Source organism: Aotus nancymaae, unplaced genomic scaffold (genome assembly GCF_030222135.1).
Source record: "Aotus nancymaae isolate 86718 unplaced genomic scaffold, 86718_ANA_hifiasm-v0.15.2.pri h1tg000079l, whole genome shotgun sequence".
NCBI classification, from domain to species: domain Eukaryota; kingdom Metazoa; phylum Chordata; class Mammalia; order Primates; family Aotidae; genus Aotus; species Aotus nancymaae.
The window spans coordinates 8,103,059-8,122,485 of NW_026988494.1; the positions used below are offsets into that span (position 1 = coordinate 8,103,059).

The 19,427-nt window shown below is 35.2% G+C and overlaps 1 protein-coding gene and 1 pseudogene across 1 annotated transcript in view; one reads left to right on the forward strand and one right to left on the reverse strand.

Moving 5' to 3' along the window:
• The window catches only part of TEX15 (testis expressed 15, meiosis and synapsis associated), a 78,706-nt gene that overhangs the window by 42,612 nt on the left and 16,667 nt on the right, over window positions 1-19,427 (forward strand). The window contains exons 3-5 of the mRNA XM_012468798.3: window positions 1,348-1,585; window positions 8,007-8,153; window positions 9,296-9,458. Coding sequence (XP_012324221.3) covers window positions 1,348-1,585; window positions 8,007-8,153; window positions 9,296-9,458 — 548 coding nt within the window. The remainder of the gene's footprint in view (window positions 1-1,347; window positions 1,586-8,006; window positions 8,154-9,295; window positions 9,459-19,427) is intronic.
• On the reverse strand, window positions 4,566-5,471 carry LOC105728429 (ATP synthase subunit gamma, mitochondrial-like; annotated as a pseudogene).

The window sequence follows — 19,427 nt, forward strand, 5'->3', positions numbered from 1 at the left end:
TCCAGAAAAGTCAGAAAAATGAGAGATAGCATAATTTTTCTTCTATGAGAATTAAACCTTAGCAGTCAACAGAGATCTTAGTGGTTCACAGAATCTACTGATGTCAAGTTGAAACCAAGAGCAGGAAATGCTGATTTGTGGAGCCAAAAGTTAAGGCTGACATTGCCAGGAAATAGAATTAATCATTATCTAATCAGTTAGTCTTGCTTATAACTGTTACCATATGTTTTGTGGCCCAGTCTACCGTTAATGATGAGTCATTCTTGAAAATAAAATAAGTATTAATATATTAAGTCCACAGTATACTTTAAACAAATTCTGTAAGTGATGTTTCAGGAAATAAATCTTGGAAGCATGTCATTCTCAAGAACAATTTTCCTTTTGTGGTATATACATTTCTTTGCTAGGTTCTGTAAATTCTCCGTTACAGATAATCATTTGGACCCTAGTGTCTGAATCACTTTTATTGTATCACCTGGTGTGGCAGTTTCTGCTGCCTCTACTCCTGAGCAAGCTGTATAGGATATCTAATCTGTCATTTTTAGGGAAGGGATATATATTTTGTTAACATATTATATTATGTTTAAATGGGTCTTGTAATAGAAGTGGTAGAATTGGGGGTTATCTATACTTCAAATTATTATCTTTTCTGAGGATGATTCCTAATTTTCTTTGCTTAAGATAGGATTCTTTAATCAAATACTGGTCTATTTCTCCCAGCTGTTATCTAAATCCTGAGGAATGGAGAATGTCCCTAATAATTGACTATATGTGTGCATGTGTGTATATTTTTGTGTCTACAGATATGTAGAGATATATAATATAGACAAGATATTTTGTTTAGAAAATGCACATTCTTCCCTCTGTAACATAATTAACAAGAACTTGAGCTCTGGAACCTGACAGACTAAGAGTTGGTGTGTATAATTCCAACTCTGTTATTTTCCTACTTCAGCAAGATTTAACTTTCTGAACCTGACTTTCCTCATTTTAAAAATGTTAACAGCAACAAAATAAACTATAAAAACTTCTTGAGAGCTTGAGAATGAAATGAGAAGATGCATGTATTGCTTAAGACTTTGTACTGGTTATATTAGCAACATTTAAGAAATGTTAGCCCCTGTTATTTTATACCAGGGATGATAATAACGTTCATAAATCTTGGATAAGTAATCCTGAATTTGTTCCTAAGATCATTTTCAGCCTAATTTATCATCACAGTGTAGTACCTCTGAATATCATCAATACTTCTCTTGCTTTCTAACTATGGTCAGTGGAAATATGTATCTTCTTGAAAATACTATTGATGTTCATCTTTAACCGTGTACATTATTTGTTTTACTTTAGGTCAGAGATGCGTGAAAGTGGAAGACATTGCAGAGAACTCGAAGAACATTTCTGCTTTTTAGCACTTCCTCAGAGTGATGTGGCAGAGATATATCAGAATGGAATAAGTACCAGAGCATCTACATTGAAGATACTAGGAAATCCTCTTCTTGGAATTTACATGTTTAGACATGTTGATATTGCCTTGAATTATTCTCACAGTCGAAGCATTACTGTAGAAAGTATTTTAATTTTTAAGGTAGGTAGCATAAAATAAAGTATATGGACAGTTTGCTTTAAATTGATCTGAACATATTATCCTTTCAATATAAGTTGATAGTGTTTTTAAATTACAGCATATTAAATAAGTAATAATTATATTTATTATTTTTGTTATCATTATTCAAAATTTTCCTCTTTCCTCTTTACCTGCGTGTACAGCACAAAGCAGAAGGAAAAAAAAAAAAGCAAAGGCAGCCTTCATCTTTGTCTTCTCAATATATATAGTTTTCTGTTCTAATTGACCTGCCTCTCTTTTACTCTTTTGTTTCTATCATAAATAAGTACTATAGTGCTTTACGTACCCTCCTCTAAAGCATTATGTTATAATAATTTTGGCTTAAGCTAATTATTTTTAGACTCCTGCAGTTTATTTTAGTTAATGGTATTGTATCAGTGTTAAATTCTTTTATAATTTTCCTGTGGTTACATAAGATGTTAACATTAAGAAAAGCTGAGCACAGGGTATATAGACCTCTCAACTATTTTGTGTGTGTGTGTCAAAGCCTTGCGTATAGTAGAGAAAAATAGCCACCATGTAAATGTCCAGCAATAATGTATTATGAACTTATTATATATTCTGTCTCTGGAATAAGAAGTATCCGTTGCAATTGGGTTTATGGAGAATTTTTTAAGATACAGGAAAATGTTTACGCAATCATGTTTAACTTTTTAAATTTAAAAAAAATGAGGTATCATCAAGATGATGATATAAAATGCACTTGTTATTAGTGATGATCTTTGGATCATGACAATATAATTTTCTGTACTTTCTAGTTTTCCAAATTAGCATTTTCCAAATATCCTGTAATAAATGTTTCTTTCCTTCTCTTCCTTTCCCTTTCCCTTCTTTCCTGTTCCCCTTACCCACTCTCTCCCATTTTCTTCCTTCTCCCTTTTTCTCTTTCTCCCTTCTCCCTTCCATTTCCTTTCCTTTTTTTGAGACAGAGTCTTAACTGTCACCCAGGCTGAGTCCAGTGGTACAAACTCAGAGTGCAGCATTTGTAGCTGTTGTAAATGAGATTGCTTTCCTGACTGCCTTTTCATATTGATCAATATTATCATATAGAAATACTACTGATGTGTGTTTGTTGATTTTGTATCCTGAAACTTTACTGAATTTATCAGTTATAAGGTGTTTTTTATGACACTGGGTTTCCCTAAATATAAGATCATGTCCTCTACAAACAATAATAATTTGACTTCTTCTTTTACAATTTTGATGCACTTTATTTCTTTCACTCACCTAATTGCTCTGGCTAGTACTTCTAGAACTATATTGAATAGAAATGGTAAAAGTGAGCATCCTTGTCTTCTTCCAGATCCTAGTGAAAAAGCTTTCAATTTTTCCCCATTCAGTATGATATTAACTGTAGGTTTGTCATACATGAGTTTTGTTGTTTTGAGGTATGTTCCTTCTATACCAAATTTGTTGAGACTTTTTGTGAACGGATGTTCAATTTTATTGCTTTCTCTGCATCTAATGAAATGATAATATGATTTTTGTCTTTGATTCTGTTGATGTGATTTATTACATTTATTGATTTGCATAACTTGAACCATCCTTCCATCACTGCTATGAATCCTACTTGGTCATGATGAATGATACTCAATATGTTGTTGAATTCAATTTGCTAATATTTTGTTGAGGATTTTTACATTTCTGCTCATCAGGGATATTGGCTCATAGCTTCTTTTGTTATCTTTGGTTTTGGCATCAAGGTAATACTGGCCTTGTGGAATGAGTCTGGAAGTATCTCCTCCCCTTCAATTTTTTGGAATAGTTTGATTAGAATTGGCATTAGTTATTCTTTAAATGTTGGTTAGAATTTACTGGTGAAGTCATCAGGACCTGGGCTTTTCTTTGTCGGATGACTTTATTACTGTTTTGATCTTGTCACTCACTATTTATCTATTCAAGTTTTCTGTTTCTTCATGGTTCAGTCTCAAATAGGTTAGAAGTCCAGGAATGTATTTTCAGTTTTCCAATTTATTGGTATTTAGATATCATACTAGTGTCTAATGATCCTTTGTATTTGTCTGGTTTCAGTTGTGTTTCCTTTTAGTTTCTGATTTTATTTATTTGGGTCGTCTGTTCTTATTTTCTTAGTCTAACTGTTTGTATGTTTTGTTTACCTTTTTTAAAAAATAATTTTTTGTTTCAATAATCTTTTTGTACTTTTTTGGTTTTAATTTTATTTCTTCTCTGATCTTTTACTAATTCTAGGTTTGGTTTGCTCTCGCTTTTCTACTTCCTTTTGGTGCTAATAGAATTTTTTTATTTACAATGTTGTTATTGGTATTGATAGGTAAGGACTTATTACTGCCATTTTGTTACTTGTTTTCTAGTTGTTTTGTAACTCTTTCTTCCTGTCTTCCTTTGTGGTTGATTTTCTCTGGTAATATGTTTTAATTCATTGCTTTTTATTTTTAGTATTTTTGCTTTTTGCTTATGGTAAGGCTTACAAAACACATTTTGCATCCATAACGAGTTATTTAAAACTGATACAACTTAACTTTAATTGCAAAGGAAAAAAATCTGTAACACTAATTTCCTTTTCTTCTCACATTTTGAATTTTTGATAATCAAAATTTGCATTATGTATATTGCTTGTCTCTTAAAAATTGTGGTTATTATTTTTAAGCTTTTTCATTTAGTCTTCTTAAAAAAGACACAAGTGGTTTATACACCATGGTTACAATATTAGTATAGCAATCATATTAGCATCATTTTCTTTTGGCTAGAACTCCCTTAGTATCTCTAGTAAGACAGGTCTGGTAGCAATAAATTCCTTCAGCTTTTTTTTTTTTTTTTTTTTTTGGTCTGGAAAAGTATTTCTCCTTCATTTCTTTTTTTTTTTCCCCCTTAAGTTGTTTATTGTAAGATAATTTACAAATATCTTGGCTGGCTTCAGTAATTCAAACAATGAAGGAACAGTTTCTTCTGACAAAGACAGCAGTAAGCTAAAAACAAAATCAGCTGGCTGAATTTTCCTTCTTTACCTCTTGTCTGAGGATGGAACTTGATTTTCATTAATCCAGAGCTGCAGCACCAGAAATAATTTCAGTCAGCTCTTGTGTGATGACAGCTTGGCGCAGGTACTGTTGAATGTCATTGTCAATCATTTCAGAAGCATTCTTGCTGGTGTTGTCCCTGGCTGTCATCCTGGTACTCTGCTCACTAGTGGTGGACTCCTTCAGAGAGTAGTAGATGATGTTGGCCAGATTGTATTCTTGGTAATTTTGCAGCACATCAGCATCAATATTATTGTAGATACTCATGCTCTCAGCACTTGCCTGGTATTAAGCGAAAAGATGGGCTTTTCTTCTGTCTTATAGGAGATGACAGACCTGAATTGATTAAAGATGATGGAGCCTTCATCAAATTCATATCCAGAATTTAGTAATTCAAGGGCAATGGCTAATGCCATCCCCAAAAGTAGGGGGCTTCCTTCCCACTTCTTTGAATACCTCTAGAAACTGCTCAGAATGAGTCCTATAAAGTATGGCTCTGATTTTGTCACCAATTCCAACAAGCATAACTTCCTTCCCAGCTGCTGTTAGTGTAGCAACCTTACTTTACATCTGTTTAGCAATGAAGGAATGAATAGTACCACACAGTCCTCAATCTGAGGACACACCAATAAGGAGGTGTTTCTTCTTGTCCTCAGGCACCTTGATATCAGCATTTTCATACAGAGATAAAGATCCCAATCCATATATTTGAGCTGATTTCAGCTCTGTCTCAGATTGGGCATATTTTGCTGCTGCTACCACTTTCATAGACTTGGTAATTTTCTGGATTTTTTGATGGACTTTAGTCGCCTGGTAATATCTTTCAAAGTTGCCATATTTCGAACTTGAATCCATCGCGGCTGCAAGGTCCACACCAATAGCCCAGCGACACCCGTGCGAGAGAACACAGTAGCTGCAGCCCTGCTGAAGGTCAGCCATTCAGTTTCTCCTTCATTTCTGAAGAATAGTTTGCTGGCTACAGTAAAAAACTTTCTTCTTTTTTTTTCCTGTGGACATAGCCTCAAACTTCCCAGCTCCAGCGATCCTCCTATTTTTTGGATGTTAATATATACATCTTTTATCAGATTTGGGAAGTTTTCAGCCTTCATTTTTTCAAATATTCTCTCTGTCCTTTCTCTCTCTCTCCTCAGACTCCCACAGCATGTACATTCGTCTGCTTGATATTGTCTCACATGTCCCTTAGGCTCTGTTCACTTTTTTTTTTTTTTTTAGTTTTTCTCTCTCTGTTCCTGAGACTCAATAATTTTGATTTTCCAGTCTTCGAAATCGCTTATTCTTTCTTTTTTCTTTTGCCTGTTCAAATCTGCCTTTGAACCCCTCTAGTGAGCTTTTCGTTTCAGCCTCTGTACTTTTCCGCTACAGGATTTCTTTTTGGTTTTTTAAAGTTTTCTCTTTATTGATATTTCCATTTTGTTAATGCATTGTTTTTTTACTGTCTCCACATACTTAGTTCTTTGAGCATCTTTAAGACAGTTGTTTTAAAGTTTTTGTCTAGTAGATCAGCCATCAGGTCTTTTTCAGGGACAATTTCTGTTTATTTTTTTCCTTTGAATTGGCTATAATTTTCTGTTTCTTTACATGCCGGGTGATATTTTTCTATTCATGTTTGTTTCTGTTCCAAGATCCAATTCAGAATGCAACTTTATATTTAGTATTTTTTGACTGTTGAATGAATGTACTAATCTATTAAAAATAACAGTAATATGTGATCCCAGCACTTTGGGAGGCCGAGGCGGGTGGATCACGAGGTCAAGAGATCGAGACCATCCTGGTCAACATGGTGAAACCCCGTCTCTACTAAAAATACAAAAAATTAGCTGGGCATGGTGGCATGTGCCTGTAATCCCACCTACTCAGGAGGCTGAGGCAGGAGAATTGCCTGAAGCCAGGAGACGGAGGTTGCGGTGAGCCAAGATCGCGCCATTGCACTCCAGCCTGGGTAACAAGAGTGAAACTCCATCTCAAAAAAATAAATAAATAAATAACAGTAATAAAATACTGTCACTTACGTTCATGGTTTTAGTTTTTAAATCATTTGTTGTTTATAGGCAGAAGTCTTAGAATATTATGATGTTATGAAGTTTATATGTTTTTGGTTCATATTTTTTGGCACATGTTCTTAGAAAACACTTGTCACTTTGAGATTGAGTAAATATTGGCCTATATTTCTTTGTACAGTATTTTCATTACGTTTTTAATACTTAAATCTTTAACATTTAAGAAAAGAATTTAATTTTTTCTGTTGTCCCACATCATTAATTGAATCATCAATTCTTATTTAAATGGTATCATTAATATACTGTATTTTTAGTATTTTAAATACATGTGTGAGCTTACTTCAAGCTTTTTCTTTCATTCTGTTTTTTGTTCATTTTGATCTTTTCTTTACTTTTTCTTATAGTACCATCCTTTTAAAAAATGTTTTTATATCTGGAGTTGCAAGTCATTTGTGCTGTTTCATCATTCTCAATTGCTAACCCAGACTTTTTTTTAAATTTCTGAGCTATTCTTGTTTGTTTTTTCTTCCAAGTACATTTGTTAAATTAAAACCCATTTTTAAAAGTAGATTCTCAGTGGGCACAGTGGCTCACACCTGTAAACCCATCATCTTTGGAGGCCAAGGCAGGCAGATTACCTGAGGTCAGGAGTTCGAGGCCAGCCTGGCCAACATGGCAAAACCCCATCTCTACTAAAAATACAAAAGTTAGCTGGGCGTGGTGGCGCATGCCTGTAATCCCAGCCACCCAGGGGGCTGAGGCAGGAGAATTGCTGGAACCTGGGAGGTGAAGGCTACAATGAGCAAAGATCACGCCACTGCACTCCAGCCTGAGCAACAGAATGAGATTCCGTCTCAAAAAAAAGTAGATTCTGTGAAATATTTATTGGAATTATTCTAATCTTATAGTTTAATTTGGGGAAGAATTGACATAATTACCATGTTAAATCATCCCATTCATCTAGAAAATGGATTATCTTTCCATTTAGGTTTCTTCTTCTTAAAAAATCAGGGCCTAGCACAGTGGTTTATGCCTGTAATCTCATTGCTTTTGGAGGCCAAGGCGGGAGAATCGCTTGACCCGGGAGTTCAAGACCAGCCTAGGCAACATGGTGGAATCCAGTCCCTACAAAAATTAGCTGGTCATGTTGGTGTGCACCTGTAGTCCCAGCTACTCAATGGGGGTGAGGTGGGAGGATCACTTGTGTCTGAGAGATTGAGGCTGCAACTGCAGCCTGGGTGACAGAGTAAGACCCTGTCTCAGAAAAACAAAACAACGTTAGCCTTTTATGTTTGAAGTGTGACAGTTTAGAAGTGTTTTGGTATATTCTTACTTACTTTTTTGGGGGGGGGGTGCTTCTTTGTTTAGGTTCTCTTTGGAAAAGTGAAGAAAATCCAGCCTTCTGTGGATAAAAATAAAGTTTCTTTGGATCCTTCTCCTAACTTTGATTGCCATATGTCAAGAAATGCACCTTCTTTGAAAGATACCATTGAAGTACAAGCCTACGGTTCAACAGTATGTTAATGGTTCATTTGATTTCTTGAAAAGTACATGTTTCACATTGTTTAAGACTTAAATTCCCAAAATATTAAATGAAATCTCTTAATTCGTTGAATATAATATGTTAAACAAACAGTGAAAGCTATTTTAATATTTGTTGTATGAGAATATTAGTGAAGAAGTTTGAAAATTTACATTTAACTCTTAAAAGTACAGTGGCTATTTTTATTTAGATATTACATAGATTAATTACTACCTTTCAAAAATAGACCTACTTCTCTTTTAAACAAGGCTGCATAGCAGGGCAACCATAGTTATTTATAATGCATATTTCAGAATCGCTGAGAGTAAATTTCCAGTGTCTTACCATAAAAAGTGATGGGTGAGGTGGTAGACATGTTAATTACCTTGATTTAATTACTCCTCATTGTATACATGTATCAAAATACCACATTGTGTCCCATAAATATATGTAATAAAAAATCAATAATAATAAATAATGTTAATTTTGGAAAACAAGGCTTTTTTGAAACAGTATTTTGATCTTTTGTACTAAGTAGGAAAAAAGAAAAGGCTTACATATTAGTCATTAGATGAAACAGTAATCTGTCAAATTTCACATAGATATTTTGTGGACCTTTAATTTTATACAGAATATGCTGAAGGAATTAAGAAGCAGACATAAAAAAAAGAAAGAAAAAATTTTATACAGAATATTAAATTATATGTGGATTATGTATAATTATACTATGATTAAATGAAGATAAGTCTTCTCTATGAAAGTATATCCATGCTCCCACATGTAAAACATACTATCTATTGTTATTTTCCTAATTTTTCCTACCAAATAAAATACAGTAGTTGAGACTGTATGCAAAACATTTAACTTTTAATGAAAAAATATTTTTTATTTAAAAACGAATTGTGTCTTTTTCTGCGGACATTGGTAGCCTACCAAGGAAAAAAAAATGTGGGGGAAAAAAGGAATTCTGTACATCTTCAAAAATATTAGGGTTAAACAAGGCAGCTGGAGAAGTTTATATGGAAGTAGATAAATAATACACAATTATATTGACTTTTTAAAAATATGAGCTTATTCAAGTCCGATTGCCAGAATTAATCAGCATGAACCTGTTCTTTTTCTAATTATCTTTCAGGTGTACTTTTATGAATACAGTGTCCTTTCAAAGCCTGTAGATAAACCTAGGCAGTGTCTTCCATATGCAGTAGTAACAGTAAAATTTATTGGTTCAAAAGCAGATAATGGACACCTTATGACATCTTTGAGATTCCTTTCAACAGGATTTCCTAAGAGAGCTGGTAAGACACATTTATGATTATATCTCATTAGCATTTATGCTGGTCTTGAAATTTCTCAATATTATTTTCTGGCTGGGCACAATGATTCACGCCTGTAATCCCAGCACTTTAAGAAATGGAAGAGGGCAGATTACTTGAGGTCAGCCTGGCCAACATGGTGAAACCCCATCTCTAGTAAAATACAAAAATAAGCCAGGTGTGGTGGCATGTGCCTGTAATCTGAGCTATGCAGGTAGCTGAGGCAGGAGAATCACTTCAACCCGGGAGGTGGAGGTTACAGTGAGCCAAGATTGTACCACTGCACTCCAGCCTAGGTGACAGAGGGCGACCTTGTCTCAAAAAAAAAAAAAAGTAGTGGATCTCTAAGTAAAATAATTGCGATTTACCTGTTTTACATTTTATAGATCTAGAATCATACTGCAGGTACTTTGCCTCAGTATTAGGTTTGTGTGATTCTTCCCTATTGATATGTGTGACTGTAGTTTATTCATTTTCATGAATGAATGGAGAGAGTATTCCATTGTGCAAATACACTCTACACTATCCTACAGAGGATATTTGGGCACTTTTCAATCTTCTTCTTATTCCAAACATTGCTATTTTAAACATTCTTAAAAGTGTCTCATTGCGTGTGTGCAAGAATTTTTCCATAGACTATATATTTATGACAGGAATGTTCAACTTAAAGACAGCATCAAATGGTTTTCCAAAGTGGTTTGCATCAGAGGACATAATCAATCACTGTATATTCTTGCCAGCACGTTATACTTTTTATTTTTGTTTCTGCCAACCTAATGAGTCTGGTGTTATTTCATTGTGGTTTTAATTTGCTTTTCCCTAATTAATGAAGTTGAGGATTTTCGTGTTCTCACCAAACTTAGTGCTGTCAGACTTTTTCAATGTTTTTGCTATACTATTAGGTGCAGCATTTCATTGCTTTTATATTTTGCTTTTCCTCAAATGCTAAATAAGTTAGGCTCTTTTTTGATAGGTATATTGGCCGTTAGTTTTCCACTTTTCTGAAATTCCTGGTCAAATCTTTTATCTACTTTTTCTAATTGAGCTGTTTTTATTTCGTTGTTGATTTATAGGAATTCTTTTACATATTGGATAGTGGGTCAGTTGTATGTGTTGTGAGTGTTTTCTCTGAGTTTGTGTCTTTGTATTCTCATTTTTGTCAGTGTTTTTTGATGAACAAGGGTTCTTAATATCAAATAGGTCTTTTTATGAAAAGTCCTACTACGTGTGTCTTTCATAAGAATGCTTTTCCTAGGACATGAAGATATTTTTCTATGTTTATTTTAAACTTTATGGGTATGTTTTCCCATTTTTGGTTTATCTACCTGGAAACGACTTTGGTGTGTGATAGGATTCTTTTAAAGTCCCAATTTATTTTAGTTTACATATGCTTACCCAGTTGTCTTAGGTCAATTTATTGGGGAATCCATTTTCCCCACTGATCTATACTGCAATACCACCTCTGTAATAAATCAGTTGGCTGCAGGTGCTGCAGAGATCTCCTGGTGAGTTCTCTCTTCATCTCTTTGCCTATCCTTTTGCCATGAGTGTCTTCCCTTGATTATTGTAACTTCATTAAAAATACTAACACCTGGGCCGGGCACGGTGGCTCACGCCTGTAATCCCAGCACTTTGGGAGGCCGAGGCGGGTGGATCACGAGGTCAAGAGATCGAGACCATCCTGGTCAACATGGTGAAACCCCATCTCTACTAAAAATACAAAAAATTAGCTGGGCATGATGGCGCATGCCTGTAATCCCAGCTACTCAGGAGGCTGAGGCAGGAGAATTGCCTGAACCCAGGAGGCAGAGGTTGCGGTGAGCCGAGATCGCGCCATTGCACTCCAGCCTGGGTAACAAGAGCAAAACTCCATCTCAAAAAAAAAAAAAAAAAATACTAATACCTGACTTTGTATGAGAGAGAAAAAAATGCTAATACCTATATAACTGATCTTCATCTTTAAAAAAATTTTTTTTGTTTTTGTTTCTTTACTGTTCATAGAAATTTTAGAATCAGCTTATCAAGGTCTGCCAACAAATCTATTAGAATTTTGATTGACATTGATTATATACTAATTTGTGGAAAATTGTCTTCTTTGTTGAGTTTTCTCATCTGTTAACAATTTCTCCCCATTCAGTTATCTCTAATGTATTTCAGTTTTATAATTTTCTCTGTAGCATCTTACATGTCTTTTGTTTTATTTATCTATTTGAGATGGCGTTTTACTCTTGTTGCCCAGGCTGAGGTGCAATGGTGCGATTCTCAGCTCACTGCAACCTCCGCCTCCCAGGTTCAAGCAATTCTCCTACCTCAGCCTTCCCCGAAGCTGGAATTACAGGCATGCGCCACCACGCTGAGATAATTTTTTGTATTTTTAGTAGAGACAGGGTTTCACTACGTTGGCCAGGCTGGTCTCAAACTCCTGACCTCAGGTAATCCACCCGCCTTGGCCTCCCAAAGTGCTGGGATTACAAACATGAGCCACCACACTCAGCCTTGTTTTATTTTTTTTTATTTTTTTTTATTTGTTTTATTTTTTTTTTTTTTTTGAGACGGAGTTTCGCTCTTGATACCCAGGCTGGAGCGCAATGGCGCGATCTCGGCTCACCGCAATCTCCGCTTCCTGGGTTCAGGCAATTCTCCTGCCTCAGCCTCCTGAGTAGCTGGGATTACAGGCACGCGCCACTGTGCCCAGCTAATTTTTTGTATTAGTAGAGACGGGGTTTCACCATGTTGACCAGGATGGTCTCGATCTCTTGACCTCGTGATCCACCCGCCTCGGCCTCCCAAAGTGCTGGGATTACAGGCTTGAGCCACCGCGCCCGGCCAGCCTTGTTTTATTTTTAAACATTTTACATTTTATGCTATTTTAAATGATAGCTGTTTTCTTTTATTTTCTATTGTTGATGTATGTCAATTCAGTTGATTTAAAAGTGTAAGGGAGATTCAGTTGATTTTAGTATATTCACAAATATGTGCAATCATCACTACAGTTTTGAAACTCAAGGTATTTTGTTTTATTTTGTTTTTGAGACAGGATCTCACTCTGTCACCCCGGATGGAGTGCAGTGACACGACATGGCTCACTGCAATCTCCACCTCCCAAGCTTAAGCACTCCTCCTGACTCCACCTCCAGTAGCTAGGACTACAGATGCCAGTTGCTAGGACTATCTCACCCAGCCGAAGCTCATGTTTCAAAGAAACTCTGTGCCAGGCACCGTGGCTCACGCCTGTAATCCCAGCACTTTGGGAGGCCAAGGCAGGTGGATCACCTGAGGTCAGGAGTTTGAGACCAGCCTGGCCAACATAGTAAAACCCTACTAAAAATACAAAAATGTACCAGGTGTGGTGGCAGGCACCTTATAATCCCAGCTACTTGGGAGGCCAAGGCAGGAGAATCGCTTGAACCCAGGAGTTGGAGGATGCAGTGAGCTGAAATGGCACCCCTTCACTCCAGCCTGGGTGGAACTGTGAAAGAGAGAAAGAGAGAGAGTGAGAGAGAGAGAAAGGCAGGGAGAGAGGGAGGGAAGAAGGAAGGAAGGAGGGAGGGAGGAACTCTGTGCACTTAGAAGCTAAGGAAGGAAGGAACTCTGTGCCCTTTAGAAACTATTATATCCCTTTTCCCTCACATTCCCTTATGACCCTGAGCTGTAAGGAGCTACTAATGTACATTTGCCTAATCTGAGCATTTCATTTAGGTAGAATCATATAATTTTTGGACTTTTTTGTGCCTGATTTATTTCACTTAACAATGTTTTCATGGTACATCCATGTTGTAGCATGTATCAGTACTTTATTTCTTTTTTGGAATACTATTTCATTGTATAAATACACCATATTGTATTTATCAGTTGATCGACATTTGGGTTGTTTCCAACTTTTGACAATTATAAATAATTCTGCTATGAATGTTTGCATACAAGTTTTCACATGGATATGTGTTTTCACTGCTCTTGAGTATAATATATCTAGGAGTGGAGTTGCTGATGACTCTGCGCTAACTGATTGAGAAACTGCCAGACTATTTTCCAAAGTGGCCACTCCATTTACATTCATACCAGCAGTATCTGAGAGTTAGGGTTTCTTTATATCCTTGTCATAACTTATTATCTGACTTTTTGATTATAGCCATCCTAGTGGGTGTGAAGTATAGTTTTCAGAATATGAGTTTTGCACTTCTTTTGTTAAGCTTATTTCTAACTATTTTATTCTTAAATGGAATTCTTTATGAGTGTATTGTTCATTCCAAATGTACAGAAATATAATTGACTTTTGTGTAATGATAATGTATCCTGCAGCCTTCCTGAACTCACTATTCTAATAGATTTTTTTAGTGGAGTCTTTGGGATTTTCTATATATAGGATCATGTCATCTCTAAATAGAGAGTTTTACTTTTTGCTTTCCAATTTTTTTTTTGTTTGTTTGCCTAATTGCCCTGGCTAAGTACCTCTAGTAAGAGAAGTGGTGAGAGCAGACATCTTTGTCTGTGTTCCTGAATTTAGGCAGAAAGCATCCAGTCTTTTACCAGAAAGTATGATGTCAGTCATAGGGGTTTTATGGAAGCTCTTTATCACGTTGAGGAAATTTGATTCTGTTTCTGGTTTATAGAGAATTTTTAGACTGTTGGATTTTCTCAAGTGTTCAGATGATTGTGTGGGGTTTTTTTAATTGATGTAGTATATTACATTAATTGATTTTCAAATGTTAACATTACATTCCTTGCATCCCCTTTGGTCATTGTGTATAATTCATTTTATATGTTCCTGGAATCAGTTTGCTGCAATTTTATTGGGGATTTTTGTGTCCATATTTATAAGAAATACTGGTCTGTCTTTTTTGTGATATCTTTGTCTGGTTTTGGTGGTAGGGCAATATTGTTCCATATAATGAGTTAGGAAGTATTCTATTCTCTCCTTTTTTATTTTTTGGAATAATATATGAAGAATTGGTATTATTTCTTCTTTAAACATTTGGTAGACTTCACTAAGGAAGCCATCTGAGATTAGGTTTTTCTTCGTGGGTAGTATTCAATTACTAATTCAGTTTCTTCACTTACTGTAGGTCTGTTCTTATTTTGTTTCTTGCATCACTTTCAGTAGTTTGTTTTTCTTGGAAATTGTCCATTTCATTTCAGTTACCTAATTTATTGGCATACATTTGTTTGTAGTATTCCTTTCATAGTCTTTTTATTTCTGTCAGTAGTAATGTCCCCTCTTTCATTTCTGAGTTTACTGGTTTGAGTCTTCTTTTTTTTTTTTTTTTTTTTTGTTCAGTCTGGCTAAAGGTTTGTCAATTTTGTTGCTTTTTTTTCAAAGAACCAATTTTGGTTTTATTCTTTTTGCTATTATTCTATTCTCTATTTCATTAATTTTTTTCTCAAATTTTTTTTGTTTGCATTAGGTTTAGTTTGCTATTTCATGTGTGTGTGTGTGTCTTAAGGTGAAAGGTTAGGTTATGATTTCAGATATTTCTTCTTTGTTTATATAGGTCTTTATAGCTATAAATTTCTAGAAGCAACTACTTTAGCTGTGTCCCATGATATATGTTATGTTGTAATTTTCATTTATCTCAAATTTACCTTCTAATTTCCCTTTTGACTTATTATTTAATTCATTGGTTTTTCTCAGACTATGTTTTTTCTGTATTTGCAAATTTCCAAAAATTTTTTGTTATTGATACCTATTTTATTCCATTGTAGTTGGAAAACAGTTTGTATTATCTTTTTCCTTTAAGTTTGTTGAGGTTTGTTGTATAACCTAGCAGATAGGCTTTCATGGAGAATGATCCATGTGCAACTGAAAAGAATGTACAGTAGTCTTTCAGTATCTTTTGGGGAGAATTGGTTCCAGGACCTTCCATGGATACCAAAATTTGTGGATGCTCAAATTCCTTATACAGACTGGCTCAATATTTGCATATAACCTACACATATCCTCTCATATACTTTAAATTATCTCTATGTTACTTATAATACCAATACTATATTTGTGCTGCGTAGTTATTATACTGTGTTATTTGTATTATTTTTTGTTATTGTTATTTTATTGTGTTTTTATTTTACTTTTTCACCCATGGTTGGTCGAATCTGTGGATTTGGAACCCACCAGTACATAGGACCAACTATACTATATTCTGCTGTTTCCAGGCAAGGTGTTCCTTGGTTTATAGTTTGTTCAAGTGTTCTGTTTCCTTGATGATTTTCTACCTAGTTGTTCTGTCCACATTTCCCCTCAGCCAGAAGTGCTTATATTAGAGAAAATAGATAGGGACTTTTCCCCACTTCTACTGCAGCCCATCCCCACCATATAGTAGCTTATTACTTTAATCAAAGGATGATACCTTTCAGGGTGATGAACTTTAGAGAAAACCTATATTATGCCCAAAATCAAAGCCACATGTGTTGGCTATCAGCATACTCTTATCCCTCTAGAGAACACCAGATCTACACTACCTAATACAGTAGCCAGTAGTCACATGTGGCTTTTCAAATTTAAATTAATTAAAATTAAATAAAATTATAAATTCAGTTTATCAGTCACACCAGGCATATGTCAATGCTCATTAACCACGTGTGACATTTCTGTCATCACTGAATATATGGTACTAATAACTATTTGGTAGTGTACTTTATTGATTGTAATATGGTTTGGTTAGTTTCCTTATTTTATTGAAGATGTTGGATTTGTTGGGGATTTTTTCTTCCTTCTTTTTTATTTTAATTTTTTTATTTCCATAGGTTTTTGGGGAAACAGATGGTATTCGGTTGCATGAGTAATTTCTTTAGTGGTGATTTGTGAGATTTTGGTGCACCTGAGATGTTGGATATGTTCCGCAATTCTTGTCATTTTATGAGAATGCCAAAAAAAGAGAATAAAGTAAAAATGCCATTATCAAGTTTAAAGAGATAGCACAATATAGTGATCAAGGTTCTACTATTTATAAACTGTGTGATTCTGGGCAAATTACTCTTGTTTTATATATATATTTACCATCTCAGTGGCCAATAAATTACTCTTAATTTCACTTCCTCATCAATAAAGTGGAAGTGTTATTGAGATTAAATGAGGCTGGGCTCCGTGGCTTACGCCTATGATACCAGCACTTTGGGAGGACAAGGCAGGTGGATTATGAGGTCAGGAGATCAAGACCAGCCTGACCAACATGGTGAAATCCAATCTCTAATAAAAATACAAAAATTAGCCAGGTATGGTGGCACACAGCTGTAATACCAGCTACTCAGGGGGCTGAGGCAGGAGAATCACTTGAACCCGGGAGGCAGAGGTTGCAGTAAGCTGAGATCACAACACTGCACTCCACCCTGGGTGACAGAGTAAGACTGTCTCAAAAAAAGATTAAATTAATGTACATCAGGCACTTAAAACAGGACCTAGCATCCATATTAAGCATTTTATAAGTTATTATTAACATGTGTATGTTAATATGCATTTGTCACACATTTGTAAAAGTGAAATTATTAAAACTAAGTTATTAGGTTTTTTTTGGTTGGTTTGTTTTGAGATAGGGTCTTGCTCTGTCGCCCAGGCTGGAGTACAGTGACACCGTCTCGGCTCACTGCAACCTCTGCCTCCTGGGTTCAAGCAATCCTCCCACCTCAGCCTCTCAAGTAGGTGGGACTGTAGGCAATGCCCCACCATGCCTGGCTAATTTTTGTATTTTTAGTAGGGACGGGGCTTCACCCTGTTGGCCAGGCTGGTCTCAAACTCCTGACCTCAGGAGATCTGCCCACCTCAGCCTCCCAAAGTGCTGGGATTACAGATGTGAGCCACTGTGCCCAGCCTAAACTTAAGTAATTAGGTTTTTTCCCCCACATTGGTATATATTAATCCATCTTTTTTTTCTTTTCCTGAGATAGAGTCTCACTCTGTCGCCCAGGCTGGAGTGCAGTGGCACGATCTCACCTCACTGCAACCTCTGCATCCCAGGTTCAAGTGATTCTCCTGCCTCAACCTCCCAAGTAGCTGGGACTACAGGTGTGCACCACCACATCCAGCATTTGTGAATTTTTTGTAGAGACAGGGTTTCACCATATTGGTGCCAAAGTGCTCGGATTATAGGTGTGAGCCACTTCGCCTGGCCATATTAATCCATCTTAATCTTTGTAATAGCTGCATAACATACTGTCTTCTAGGACATATGTTATAACGTATGCTCATAGTAATTTTTATCATTTTTGATATGTCATTCATTTAACCAGTCTCATGTAGATGTATAATTAGATTTCTACCTTTCAGCTGTCTTGGATTATTTTACTGAATATTCTTGTCCATGAACTTTGGGTATATACAAGTTTATCAGAATAGTAAATGAGTAAGAGTAGATTTGCTATGAATATAGATGATTACATATACATACCAACATACTGATGAATACTGTCAGCTTGTTTTCTCAGAAATTTGTACCAATTTATACTCCCATGAACCATAATAAAAAGTGCTTACATTTGTATGGTGTTAATCATCTTTTCAAATTTTTCCCAGTTTAAAAATTTTTTTTAATGGATCTTATTGCTTATTTAGTGGGGTTGAGGCATCTTTTTGTGTTTGTTGACAATTTTGCCCATTTTGATCTTTGAGTGTTGTTGTTTATCATGCATTTTGACCTATTATTAATTTTTATGTAATTGACATGTTTTACTTTTATGTTTTCTGATTTTCAGTCATGCTTTAATCGTATGCCAAGATTATAAAAATATCCATTCATGTTTTTTTCTAGTACTTTTCTGGGTTTTTTAAAATAGTGAATTTTATTTTGATTGGCGTAAGGTAGCACAGGAATCTACATTTCCATTTTCTTCTCCATTTTACTCCTCACTGTTAAGAATTACATCTCTTCATATGTGGTCATATTTCTGCGATAGCTTACCATAAGTAGTAAAATCACAAATGGTTGCAGAATTTATAGAACATATCTCTCTTACTGTGAAAAAGAACCTTACGGTACTCCTCAGTGACATGATAACTTCATATATTTTATAGATCTCACAAGCAATTTCTCATTAATTACTGTTTTAATAAAGGTATTTTTAGGGTGTTACTTAGCTATGGAAGTTTTATGAACATTTATGAGAAATTATTATTTACTTGTTTAATATGCATTTTTATAAGTTCCTTCATTATTACATGAGGTTTCTTAGGAAATTTTAGGAATACATTTTTATAAATTATTTTTAAAGTTTGCTTTTATTTCCAGGTTTTTATTGATATATATATATATATATATGTATGTGTGTATATATATATATATACACATTATTTGCAGGACTATTTATTTCTTTGGCTCCTGGGAAGGATTTTATAGAACTTTTTGGATTTTTCTTTCCCTATTTTTCCACCTCATTCCCCTTTCCTTTTTTTTCTTCCATGGTAGAGGGGAAAGAAGCAAAGTAACAGTAGATAGAAGGCAATTATTTTGCCTTCTTATATGTAGATGCTGTTATTAAATATCTGAATAAAGAAAATTAATATAAGAAAGATATTGTCTATTGGGAAAATGTTTTTATTCCTATTTAGTTTTTTCTTTTCCCCTCCCACCAAGATGAAGTCTTGCTCTGTTGGCCAGACTAGAATGTAGTGGTACCATCTCAGCTCACTACAACCTCTGTCTCCCGGGTTCAAGTGATTCTTCTGCTTCAACCTTCTGAGTAGCTGAGATTACAGGCACCCGCCACCACATCTGGCTAATTTTTTTTTTTTTTTTTTTTGTATTTTTAGTAGAGACAGGATTTCACCATGTTGGCCAGGCTGGTCTCAAACTCCTGACCTCGTGATCTACCTGCCTGGGCTCTCACAGTGCTGGGATTACAAGCGTGAGCCACCATGCCTGGCCCCTATTTAGTTTTTTTCTGTTATTTGTCAGAATTTAATTTTTATGGCTTTATTAAGGTTTCTAGACTAGGAGAATTTCATGCTACATCATTTATATTTTATTC